The following is a 13,998-nucleotide window of genomic DNA, read 5'->3' as shown; positions in this document are numbered from 1 at the left end:
ACTCGAGCATCTGGGTAGATGGAGCTTCTACTAACCTTGATGAGGAAGTCAGTGGGAAGAAGGAGTGGAGGTAGAGGAAGGAGCTGTGTCTCCTGCTCCCAGACATATGACCAATATTTTCAAAGCAATATGGGGAACTTATTTACATAAAGTGGGTGAAAATTATATTTCAAGGGTATTTACAATTTAAAGGAGGAAAGAAGTACAAAGAGGTGAATGGGATTCCTTCAGTGATACAGGTTCTCTGGAGTTGGGACAGATGGCATGAGGGGTGGGACTCTGGTTCCTATCATCTCAGCCCTACTCTACCCCCAAGAAAGGGACACAGGGGCTCTGCAATTGCCTCACACAAGTTTCTCATGTGGGTATTTGTGGTTATTTGCAATTCAAATGCATGAAATCACCTATCAAATGCTGCAAAGACAGAACAACATGTTCCAATAAGTTGTAAAAATATTGATCTAAAAAGATTGTTAAAGGTGAAAGGCATTTTTGGAGCTTTGATTCTTTGAAAAAGGCAGAGAAGAGGTACGTGCTGTTAAATGTTGCTAAATTAATTAACAAATGGGCAAAATAAAAATGAAGATTAATCTGGAATCATTTCGTTTTAATAGTTTAAAGATACTTTAGTTGATTTCCTCTTTGCTAATTCTTTAAATCATTTTTATTATGAGTTGTATATTCGAGTCCATGCTAGGCAATGTCCACTCAATGAACATATTGTCAATAATAATATCCCTGCCTTTTTTTTTTTTTTTTTTGAGACAGAGTCCCACTCTGTTGCCCAGGATGGAGTGCAGTATTGTGACCTCGGCTCACTGCAGCCTCTGCCTCCCAGGTTCAAGCGATTCTCCTGCCTCAGCCTCCTGAGTAGGTGAGACCACAGGTGCCTGTCACCACACCTGGCTATGTTTTGTATTTTTAGTAGAGACAGGAGAGAGGGTTTCACTATGTCAACCAGGATGGTCTCGATATCCTGCCCTCGTGATCTGCCCACCTTGGCCTCCCAAAGTGCTGGAATTTTAGGTGTGAGCCACCACGTTTGGCCGCCTTTCTACACAATGAAGGTGGCTCTCACTGACTGTCCCAAGGGCCTGCTCCACAGGTGTGCTGGTATAAGAGGACAGGATAAGTGGGCATTCATGCTCTCACCTGGTGACCAGGGATGTGGCTGGAAGACTCTGGGGGAATAAAGTCAGTCATGGACTCAAAGTTAACTAGCCTGTGATAAATACCAAAACTTTCCAGAAGACAATAAATAGATCCATGACTTCCTCCAATAAAAAATCATCTCTTCTGTTTAAATTAATGGCATCTAAAACTACTAGGATTAAAAGCTTTGTCCAAATTGTGAATGTGTTTTACCCCAAGTAGACAGACCAAGTGTCCGGCATTTTGAGGTATGTATGACAGGAAGTTTTGCCCAGTTTCTGAAAGTGACCTTAAGGACCAGCAAAGGGAGTCACCCACTTTACCACTAAGAGTGGCAGTGACAGCCTTTAGGACAACCACAAAGAAGGCTTTTCATTCACACTAAGTCATGAAATGCAAAGTCTGCAAGGCAACTGGGCAGCCGTTCAGCTTCTTACCATTCTGAATGGTTCCATGTTTCAAATGATCATGTCTGTGTGCTTGAAGAAACAGGATCCAGAAAATTTAAAGCTGGAGACTTTGCACTAAATCTCAGGCTAGAACTGAGCAGATGTTGAAAGCCTAATTAGAAGACAATAAAGTGATTGATTTCTCTCCTTCTTTCTCTCTTGCTCTTTAAAAAAAACAGCAACTTGAACCTCAGAGTTGAGACTTGAAGCACCGCCCATTTGGTCATGTCATGTGCTAGAATGCAGATGCTGTGACAGGGTAACGGACAGTAGGAATTAGAAAGCAGGGTGCAAAATCTTTCAGGTTCAGAATAAATTTCCAAATAACATTAGCAGGACTTAATGTTGCATCACTGAATTTTTAGCAGATGGGGATGACTTATAATGAAATATTATTTTTATCCTTCATATTTGACTTGTCAGTCTATTAAGAAGATGCCTCTTTACACAGGCTAAGTCATGACTGCAGTTCCTATTTGAATAAGCATTTGATTCATCAGAAATTTGGCTTAATAATACATTAAAATACTACTTAAAAAATAAGGCCTCAAACCTCATGTAATAGCTAGAAAAAGTTGTAAGCATAGGATTATACAAGATAATGTCAGTTTGATGAAATGATATATTGTTTGATTATGTAAATAACTCTTTTCTACTCAATTTAATCTTCATAATACAACTCTTCTTATTTAAGATTTCAGATCAGGAACCTTTCTCCCAGTTATGATTCATTTGTAGATCTGCTTCCGAATTAAAATGAACAAATGGACAAGACCACAAATGTGTCAGTTGAGAAATAACCTTTGATGACATTTCAGAAGGGTTTCCTTGCTGAAGTCAGCTCTCGGTAAAATGCAGGAGCAAGGCACAGGCTCCCACTGCACTGCCATCTCCACTTCCACTGGGAGTTTCATGGGGAATCCTTGGATTTGTGAACACCTTTAAAACACCAAACTCGAGCCTTATCAAATCAGTGAAGATTACAGAAGACCCAAGAGTCTTCCCCAGGGATTAGTTGCTGCTTTAAAACAAGACTGCTTTGGAAAAGGAATTCTTACAGGCACCAGTGGATTAATCCTGCCATTTCTCCATTGAGATAAATGAAAGAAGAAATAATGCCAGCAAACACTGTTCTTTCAGTATCCTTAAAAACCAAACATTCCAGAGTGCAAACTACAAGATTTATAAGCAGCAGGAAATATGTTGTGGTGTCAAAAATAAAATAAATCCCCTGCTGATTTTGGCCAGGTACTTTTATTCCTTTCAGATTCAAGTCCAGATTGTCACATGGAAGCAATTTTTCACTGTGAATTAATCTCAGAAGATTCACCCACCCCGCTGTTCCTCCTGGGCTACCTGATGGGCTGGAACGTGACAAGAGAATAAAATCAATTATCTAAAATAGCCCCAAACGAATGTAACTGAGAAGGAAAATAATGCCGTTATTATGACATTTAGCATTTTCAATGTCCCTGATAAACAATGTTTAGAGTATCTGTCTATCTTATTGTTACCTTTAAATAATGTGATTAATAATACATAAGGTTTACGTATTCAAGCAAATTTCAAATGGAAGTGACGTATCCTAAATCTATCGCTGAAAACTGAAATCAGGAAGAAAACGTGACTTTAGAATTAACCCATGTGACCGCATTGTGTCCTTTTCTTCATTAGACGTACAGCGCCTCACAGCCATGCTTTCTGGTGATCGGTGTAGGCTTTCTCAGTTCTATGGCAAACAGCATTTGTCCTTGGTCACATAAGTTCTTTTTATAAGAAGCTGTTTCTTCTTAAAAGAAACCATTCATGGCTATCTGTTATGAATGGCACAGAAGAGATTCTTTTACTGAGTGGGTTGGCGTCAAAGTATCTTCCCATTTAAGTGTCAATAATTCTAAGAGGAACATCGGAATTTGAAATTGCTCTACTACCTCTCAGACTGGAGAAGGACAAAAGGAGCAGAGCAAATAGCAATTTATCTAAGCAAGCAAAATGAGCAGGCACCGTGGCAAGTGCTTTTTTTTCGAAATTTTATTTAGCATTCACAACTACTAGGTGATATAGTATTAGTGTCTCTCTTTTGTAGAAGAAGAAAGAGAATAAACAATTGTCTCAGCATCATATACTAGGCGGCCTCCATGTCTGACTGCTAAGTCCACTCAATTTTCAATAATTATCCTTTTCCCTCCTTCTATAGCTACTATTTATGAGAATAATAATGCATGCAGGGCTTGAAATCTGGATGACTGGTTGTTGGTTCCAGCAAACCACCATGGCACATGTGTACCTATGTAACAAACCTGTACTTTCTGCACATGTATCCCAGAACTTAACTTAAAAAAAGAAAAGAAAAACAAACAAACAAAAACTTGCCTTTATAAATAATAAAAATAAAAAAATACCCAAACTGAAGAATCTGAGTTACTGGTTTACTTTCCTCAAACTCAGGCAAATTTTGGTAAAGATTATTTAAATAAAGTCATTTTAAAACTGTTAATGTAAAAAACAGACAAAATTTAAATCCTCTGTCTTACAATTGTAATATCAACAGGAAGAAAAAGCACCCTTCCATTTTTAGGACGCTAATGCATGCCTTACGGTATCGAGTCTTAAAAGTAAGATGTAAGCGGCTAGTGGCGGCTTTGACTTTACTATAATTACTGTTACACCAAGCATCATTTTAACATTTGCCTTAAAAATAGCAGAATATTGATAAGCAAGGTGATTGCATATCTTTTACCTATAAGAACTGTAGACAATATATACATTTTTAAAGACAGAGTCTCGCTCTGTCACCCAGACTGGAGTGCAGTGGTGCGATCTCGGCTTTCTCGGCTCACTGCAACCTCCATCTCCTGAATTCAAGTGATTCTCCTGCCTCAGCTTCCTGAGTAGCTAGAATTACAGGCACACACCATCATGCTCAGCTAATCTTTGTATTTTCAGTAGAGACAGGGTTTCACCATGTTAGCCAGGCTGGTCTCGAACTCCTGACCTCAGGAGTTCTGCCCACCTGGGCCTCCCAAGGTGCTGGCATTACAGGTCTGAGCCACCATACCTGGCTAGACAATATCATTTCTAGTTTACATAGGTTTATTGAATTATATCCCCCCCTTTATTGTTTTTCAAATAAGCATACAAGGCAATTGTCTGCTTTCTTGTGAACCACATAAATCATTTTCCATAAGTGAGAATTTTCCTCCCTCAATGCCTTAGTGGTTAATATTCTTAATATAAGTAACTTCAATTAACTTCAGTTTTACAAGTTTAATATCTTGCCAAAGCTTATGACTGAAAACATTTAGTACTTGCAAGTGTTTTGCATCAACTGTCCAAATCAAATATTTTTAGTCACTTTTTCCTTTATAAATGTTATCTTTCCACTAATAAATCAATTATTTTTTAAATTGATGTCACCTAACCTCACCTAACAAAGTACAGTTATTAGAACATTAACAGTGTCCTGAGGCTGGTCAGCGGGCAGTGTGAGAGCCGTCTAACAGCTCTCATACCCAAGGACGAAAATAGGACAAGCCTCCAATTCAGCAGTTACTCCTGAAACGTTTCAACCCGCCAGCAAACATACATTTCATTCATTATTTTTACCTTTCTAAAATTCTCACACTTTTCCAAATATGTATGTTTTTCCCCCTTGGAGTGCTTTAAAACAACTTGATCAAAGCACGCCAAGTTAACACCACTCCACTGAGCAGGACAAGACGCACAGACTGGAAAGCTGCCCTGCAAGGAGGAATTCATTTTTTCCCCTAAAACTACCAGATGTTACTTCTTTAAATATTCTGCAATAACTAAGGTACCCAGACCAATTGAACCATAACACTATGTATGACCTTGCACGGCGAGCCTCCGAGATAACATCATGTGACAGTTTGGGGTGGTGGGTCAAAGCCTGGCCCTTACCTATGAACAGCCCTGAGCCTGTCTTCTTATTGCTAAGGTGTGGACCAGAGTGTCTGCTCACTGGGACTGCACGAGGGTGTCAGGCAATGTGACAGTAAACGTTCATGTCAAGCACTGTGAATCATAACGTGCTCTACAGGCTCAGCTGTTATTATCATAGTTCGGGTCAAGGTCCTCAGAAATCAAAGAAGGAAGAGACATGGAGTTGGATTTACCAATTCTTCATTTTCAAACTCCAGGTTACTCTGTGCTGCTTCGTCTGTCACAGGTTTCTGAACAATGTTTCTGCAGAGAAGCCAGATGGTCAGACTAGCAATGAACATCCCGATGTCAGGTGCAAACACTCTGATCCCATTGCCAGCATCAGCTCCCTTCAAGCTACAAAGGAAGAAAAAGGGAAAGGGAGAAAATTAGTTCTTATGTTTCTACGGTTAAACTGCCTTATAGGATGTTTTGGTCTTAATGATTTAAAATAAAAGATGCTCAGTTTCTCCCTAGAAGATACAAGAAAGCTTTTTATTGACTTCAGTGTCTCACAAAATCTACACATTCAGGAAGATTCCAGTGTTCCCTGGAGTTTCAGAAATATTATAAAGAACTCTTGAACCAATTCTCACTCCTAAAACATCCTAATGGACTATGTTTTGTTAAGTAAATGACATGTCCAGTACAAATGCAGTTGTTTGCAATCTAGCTGAAGCAGTCTAAAACTAAATACATACTAGCAGCTAGAAGATATTTTACTTTTGATATACGTCAAAGATACAAGGAAAATAGAGAAAATACTAAAGTAATCCTGGAATCCAGGACCTCTTCATTATTTTGTGTACTTGGTTGATTTTGCCTTCTGTATTGTTCCAAGAAAGGTGGATCCAGTACCTTTTTTCTTTTAATCCCTGAGAAGCAACACTGAACTTAGAAGAGTTGAGTTCAAGTCCAGGTCTGAAACTTAGTAGCTGCATCCTACTGGGGGCTTCTCACAGCCATCTGTTCTGTTGTGCTGAAGAAGTAATACTATTTGCCTTCCTTATTTTGTTCAAGTGACGTGAGATACTAGGCTATGGTTTCAGAAGAAAATATAAATACATATATATGAAATAATGTTTGTGAAAGTTCTTTGTAAAGAATGAAACACATATTTTCACTAAGTCTACATTTTGAGAAGAGCAGCATCAGTTGACATTTAGATCATTTCCACACATATAGGGCATTTTTGTTATAACTGAGATCCTGAAACAACTATATTTAATAATACAGCAGGCAACAAAGGCCAGAAGGTGAAGTGAAGAGCAGAAAGGGCTTCAACTGGAAAAGGAGGAGAGATCTGTCTGGGAAGGTAATACAAACACCATCTGTGATTTTGGGAGGCGTCCAGGGGCAATGAATACGGGAATGAGAGGCAGTATATAGAGTTGCCAGCATAGTTGGCCAGCACACATCACCTCAGCTGAAATGTGTTCTGGCTAAGCTCACTCTGCTGCAAGACACCAGAGCTTAATAGCCACTGGTAGACTTCTCACACCATTCAGCACACGACACAGGCCAGCCATGTCCCTCATCCAGTGCTAGACGCCTGCCCTGTGTGCCTTTGCAACACTGAGCGACTGGGCTTGCAGTGCTATAGCGATGCGTAGTGCTGTAACCACAGTACCTATTACTATTACTAAAAGCCACATGAAGAGCGATTCCTGGCATGTTCTCTGCTCACTCATATAATATAAAAAAGCTGTAACAAGAAAAACCTAATGAAATGACTAGGTGATATGAAGAAAAGTTATACAGACTTAGGTTTACAAAATGAATTTAAAATACGGAAGATACAGGTAGAGGAGTCAAGAGTCTGTACCAGCATTAAAACTTCTGGAGAAGATGAGATGATTCATGGAAAAATTAAGCATAGAACTTCAAAGGAGGGTTAAGCCTTGAAAAAATGTTTATCAGAGATATAACTTCCTTAGGGAAGGAAAGCAAAAGATAGAGCAATATACCATGTAAATACATACATATATATGTACATATATTCATATGCACTTTAAGTGATTACACACTATATTCATTTACATTATATATTATATATTTTGGTGGAAACATTTTAAAATAATAAATAGCAAGAACCTTGGCATCTAGAAATAGCTACTGTTAACATTTTTGAAAATAAAAGTTATCAATAACACCTACCATTTACTGAGCAGTTACTTTGTGCTAAGAGCTTTAGACACATTATTAATTAATCCAATCAACCATCATATTGAGTTAGGCATTCTTATCCTCCTTTTACATGTGAAAAGACTAAGTCTTCAAAAGGCAATCCAACTTCCCAAAAGCCACATAGAAAATACAGTTATACTCCATTCTCCTTACGTTCACTTTAATGTTTTCAACTGCTTTCCCATGTATGTATCCACATGGCCTTCCTTTCCAATCTTCCTTCTATACGTGGATGTGCACATTTATAATTAACAAAACTAAGTTCATTATTTACCTACTGTTTGCAAGCTGATTTGTTCATTTAACATGTCACTAACATTTTTACAACTCATTGATGATTTATTTTTATATATCATCACACTAATGGACAGACAGTATTTATTTAACTAGTCAACAACTGTTATAAATAGAATGTTTCCATGTATTTGTTACTATAATATACATAAAAATTAAACCTTAATTAAAGAGTCTTCTAATCTAGGATCTCCTAGGAATCAATCCTCAATCTAATCAGATTTGCTTTAAAAAGTGGTCTAGCCTGAAACTATGAAACTACTAGAAAAACACATGAAAACCACTAGGAGAAAACTATGAAACTACTAGAAGAAAATATGAAACTAATAGAAAAAAACACTGCGGAAATACTTCAGAACATTAGTCTGGACAAAGATTATTTTTGGGTAAGACCTCAAAAGCACAGGCAACAAAAGCAAAAGTAGACAAATGGGATTATATCAAGCTAAAGAGTTTCTGCCCAGCAAAGGAAATAATCAACAGAGTGGAAAGACAACCTAGATAACTGGAGAAAATATTTGCAAACTATCCAGCTGAAAGGAATTAAGAATTAGAATATATAAGAAGCTCAAACAATCTAATACTAAAAATAAATAACCAAATAAAAACAGGCAAATGATTCAAATAGACATTCCTCAAAAGAAGATGTACAAATGGCCAACAGCTTATGTAAAAAAAAATGCTCAACATCACTCATCGTCAAGGAAATGCAAATCAAAACCACAACGGGTTATCCTCTCACCCTAGTTAGAATGGTTATTATCAAAAAGACAAAAAAAAAAAGTGCTGACAAGGATGTGGAGAAAGGGGAACCCCGGTATACTGTTGGTGGAAATGTATAAGAGTGTAGCCACAACAGAAAACAGTATAGAGGTTCCTCGAAAACTTAAAAATAGAACTACTAAATGATCCAGCAATCCCACTGCTAGGTATAGACTCAAAAGAAAGGAAATTAGTATATCTAAGAGATATCTGCACTTCCATGTTTACTGTGGCACTATTCACAATAGCCAAGATACGGAATCAACTTGAGTGTTCATCAACAGATAAATGGATCAAGAATATGTGTTATATATACACAATGGAATATTATTCAGCCATAAAAAAGGAATGAAATCCTGTAATTTGCAGCAACATGGAAGAAACCAGAGGTCACTGTTTTAAGTGAAATAAGTCAGACACACAAAGACAATGTTCTCATTTATATGTCTGAGCTAAAAAAGTGGATCTCATAGAGGCAGAGAACACAGAGAGGTGGTTACCAAAGGCTGAGAAGGATGACAGGGAGGAGGAGCGAGGAGTAGTTGGTTAATGAGAATAAAAATAGAGTTATATAAAAGGAATAAGTTCTAGTGTTCAACAGCACAGTAGGATGACTGTATTATTGATGTTTATTGTATATTTCAAAATAGCTAGAAGAGAAGATTTAAAATATTCCGAGCACAAAGAAATGGTAAATGTTTGAGGTGATGGATACTCCAATTACCCTGATTTGATCACTTTATATTGTATGAATGTATCAAATATCACATGTACCCAAAAATATGTACAATTATTACACATCAACTTAAAAAATGATCTGGAAGAGGGACTGTCCTGTGACAGCTTCATTTTTACAAATGGCCTCTAAACTCTTACCCCATTTAAAAAAATGCTTGTGTTAAAGGTTTTAAAATATAGCAAATTCCTTTCATTTGGAGAAAGAGTAAGAAAATCCACTTAAGAGAGCTTCAACCAAACTACATTTATATTATAGTAATGAAATCTGATGAAGGAATTCATCGTAGGAAAATTGCAGAGATTCATGGTATACTTTTAAAGTCTACCTAACCTGATTGAAAAGAGTAAACTAGAATTAATATCATTAGAATGAGAAAAAATGGGGATCAAGGAATGAGGAAAAATGAGGATCAAGAAAAGAGACCAGTAAGAACAAAGGCGAGGCTTGGGGGGCTGTTTTGGTGTGGGGCTGAGGTCAGAAGTAGTAGTAGGCTGGTACTACTCAGGTGGATTTTTGGCAATCGATTATTATAGCTCTTTCATGGAAAACAAATTGACTGTGTCATTTTATGAAAAGCACCATCCAAATAGAGTTGAGAGAAAAAGACTTCTTAAATTAAAGTAACAAGAACTCCAGCTGTGGCCTCAGCTGCTTCTTACACCACAACAGACAGAGCAGGAAAGCCGGAGTCTTATTCCTTTCCCACCTGTGGATTGCATTAAGCCCCAATTTGCAAACAGTCACTTTGAGGCAACAGTCTCAGCTTTGTGCTTCTTGCTCCCAAAAGAGACATTTTATAACATACATATATTAAGGGAATAAATGAATGTAGTTTGCTAAAGCAATCACTCCACCCGCTGTGATAGAATTTAGCTACTGAATCCAGAATTGGGCTGCGATCCCTACTTAGAATGGAATCATTCAGCCATAGAGGTGCTAAACTATTAACTACTACTCTTGGCTTGCTGAGTTAACAAAGCAGTGCATTCATAACACTGTCATTGCAGAAACAATGATACTTTTGAAAAGTATGCACAATAAACAGGTCATAGTCTGACTGATATGTCATTTGGAGACTCTCTTATCAATAATGTTTCCTTCTTCAGTGCTTACAACTACATTCATCAGAATGCCAGTCCTCAGAAATGCTGTCCATCAAAACAAAACAAGACAAAAGAGAAAAAAGAAACAGTCACTGGTCCAGTAAATGTAAGAAACTCACAATGCATACTATTATACTAAAAGACTTGAGGAGTTCTGTAGTAAAACAATTACATGTATTTGACCCGGAAACCATTTCTTACAAGTTTCTTCTGAGACTCTTACATGCTACAGTGCTAGTGCACAAGAGAAGCTTTTGAGAAGTGCTGGGCTACAGAATGTTCCTTGGTCTCTGTTTCTCTTTGAAATGAATCAATAATTTGGAAGCTATACTAACACATATAATTAGTTAACACATACCTTCTCCATACATTCAGTTTTTAATAAGCCTTCAATAATTTGGAAGTGGGTAACATCTCATTTCATTCTCTCATCTAATTGTTCAACTACCCATCCATTCACTAAGTCAGTCATTGAAATTATGGAGCTGGATGAGAATTAGAAATAGTCTAGTCCATTTCCTCCTCTTACAGATTGTGGAAACCAGTGAGTTTTTATTTATTTATTTTTTTGAGACGGAGTCTCTCTCTGTGGCCCAAGCTGGAGTGAGCCACGCCATCTTGGCTCACCGCAAGCTCCGCCTCCCGGGTTCCCGCCATTCTCCTGCCTCAGCCTCCCGAGTAGCTGGGACTACAGGCGCCCGCCATCACGCCCGGCTAGTTTTTTATAGTTTTTAGTAGAGACGGGATTTCACTGTGTTAGCCAGGATGGCCTCCATCTCCTGACCTCGTGATCCGCCCGCCTCGGCCTCCCAAAGTGCTGGGATTACAGGCGGGAGCCACCGCGCCGGCCAATGAGTTTTGAATGGCTGGTTCAAATACACGGTTAGGGACAGAGCCTGACAGCAAGCTCAGGCTTTTTACTTTCTCACTTTGTCTTTGGAGGCAACACTCACTACATCATGGGCTCCCCTCGCCCATCGTCCACCTAATACAACAGGCCTCCTCAACCACCACTGCTCAGAAAATGCCCTCTCAGGGGCTGCCCGTGCTCTCCCACTGCAAGGCCCAAGTGACCCATTCCAATTCTCATCACGTTCCACCTCCATGCTGCATTTGACAGGCAAGACCAACCCCTTCTACTGTCAAATCTCCGTTCCCTTGGTTTTCTTACACTCTCTTCTAATTCTCTACCTACCTATGAATATCCATGAAAACTCACGTTGCTGGGAAGTCCCACTAAGACATTCTGAATTGGGTTGTAGCCACCAGACTCTTCTCTATGTCCTACTTAAATGTTGATGAGTCCACAAAACTCTGTTCTTCATTTATTTTTCTTCTCACTTGACATCTATCTGGGGATATATCCATCCCCAAGGCCCTAATCAGCATCCACATGGTGACTTACTTATTCATTTCAATCAGAATTCAAAGGTCAATGAACATTCTCTAGCACACCATATCCCAAAAGCTGTTTCATGAATACTAGCTCTATAGAATGTAATAGTGTTACATTTTTTTCCATCATCCCCTCCTTCTCCTTTCCTTCCTTGCCTCTGGTAACCACCAATCTACTCTATTTTTATGAGATCCATTATTTTAGCTCCCACATATGAATGAGGACATGTTACAGTTGTCTTCCTGTGCATGGCTTATTTCATTTAACATAATCACCTCCAATTCTATCCATGTTGCTGCAAAAGACTAGATTTCATTATTTTTTCATGGCTGAATAACATTCCATTGTGCATGTGCACCACATTTTCTTTTTTCTTTTCTTTTTCTTTTTTTTTTTTTTTTTTTTTTTTGAGATGGAGTCTTGCCCTGTCGCCAGGCTGGAGTGCAGTGGCGTGATCTCGGCTCACTGCAACCCCCGCCTCCTGGGTTCAAGCCCTCCTCCTGCCTCAGGCTCCTGAGTAGCTGGGACAACACGTGCCCGCCGCCACGCCTAGTTAATTTTTGTATTTTTGGTAGAGATGGGGTTTCACCATGTTGGCCAGAATGGTCTCGATCTCCTGACCTCGTGACCCACCCACCTCAGCCTCCCAAAGAGCTGAGATTACAGGCATGAGCCACCACACCCGGCCTATGTACCACATTTTCTTTATCCATTTATCTGTTGATAGACACAGGTTGATTCTATATCTTGGCTATTGTATATAGTGCTGAAATAAACGTGGGAGTATAAATATCTCCTTGACATACAAATTTCCTTTCTCTTGGGTATATACCCAGCAGTGGGACTGCTGGGTCATATGGTAGCTCTGTTTTTAGTTTTTTGAGGAAGTCCATACTGTTCTCCATAGTGGCTGCACTAATCTACATTCCCACCAAGAGTGTACAAGGGTTTCCTTTTCTCCATATCCTCACCAGCATCTCTTGTTGCTATTGTTATTGTTAGTCTTGAATTTACAAATAAAAACTATAGATATTTATTATGTAACGGCATATATTAGACATACATATAATTATACATTAGATAGAGAAATACATTATGGAATGGTGAAATCAAGTGAGTCAACACAGACATAATCTCACATACTTATCTTCTTTTCATGGGAAGGACACTTAAAAATCTGCTCTCTTAGGGCCAGGCGCGGTGGCTTAAGCCTGTAATCCCAGCACTTTGGGAGGCCAAGGTGGGCAAATCATGAGGTCAGGAGATTGAGACCATCCTGGCTAACATAGTGAAACCCCGTCTCTACTAAAAATACAAAAAATTAGCCGGGCCTGGTGGCGGGCATCTGTAGTCCCAGCTACTCGGGAGGCTGAGGCAGGAGGATGGCGTGAACCCAGGAGGCAGAGCTTGCAGTGAGCCAAGATCATGCCACTGCACTCCAGCCTGGGAGACAGAGTGAGACTCCGTCGTCTATATATATATATGTATATGTACACACACACACACACATTTATATAAAAATAAATATATATATAAATTAGGCACAGCCAAGAGATCAACAATAATAAATTATAGTAATTATAACATTATATCATGATAAAATTTATGTAAATGTGATCTCTCTTTCTTTCTCTCAAAATACCTTATTGTGCTGTGCTCACTTATTTTCAGATCACAGTTGACCGTAAGAAACTGAAACCTTGGAAAGTGAAATGGCAGATAAGGGGGAACTACTGTATTTACCCCAAATAAGGACCCTCTAAAAAATTACCACTGTATTAGGCCTTTCTTGTCTTGCTATAAAGGAATACCTGAGATTGAATAATTTGTAAAGAAAAGAGGTTTAATTGGCTCACGGTTCTGAAGGCTTTACAGGAACCACGGTGCTGGCAGGTGCCTGGTGTCTAGGGAGTCCTCAGAAAGTTTTCAATGGTAGCAGAAGGTAAAAGGGGAAACAGGCACATCACACGGCCA

The 13,998-nt window shown here is 38.8% G+C and overlaps 1 protein-coding gene across 1 annotated transcript in view; it reads right to left on the bottom strand.

Moving 5' to 3' along the window:
* Positions 1-13,998, bottom strand: part of LOC105507913 (piezo-type mechanosensitive ion channel component 2-like) — a 190,923-nt gene that overhangs the window by 76,715 nt on the left and 100,210 nt on the right. The window contains exon 3 of the mRNA XM_011936620.1: positions 5,738-5,900. Within this exon, the coding sequence (XP_011792010.1) occupies positions 5,738-5,845 (108 nt within the window). The 5' untranslated portion in view covers positions 5,846-5,900. The remainder of the gene's footprint in view (positions 1-5,737; positions 5,901-13,998) is intronic.

Source organism: Colobus angolensis, unplaced genomic scaffold (assembly GCF_000951035.1).
Source record: "Colobus angolensis palliatus isolate OR3802 unplaced genomic scaffold, Cang.pa_1.0 Scaffold155, whole genome shotgun sequence".
Taxonomy (NCBI): domain Eukaryota; kingdom Metazoa; phylum Chordata; class Mammalia; order Primates; family Cercopithecidae; genus Colobus; species Colobus angolensis.
The sequence above is the reverse complement of the archived record's forward strand: the minus strand, read 5'-3'. Positions and strand labels throughout refer to the sequence as shown.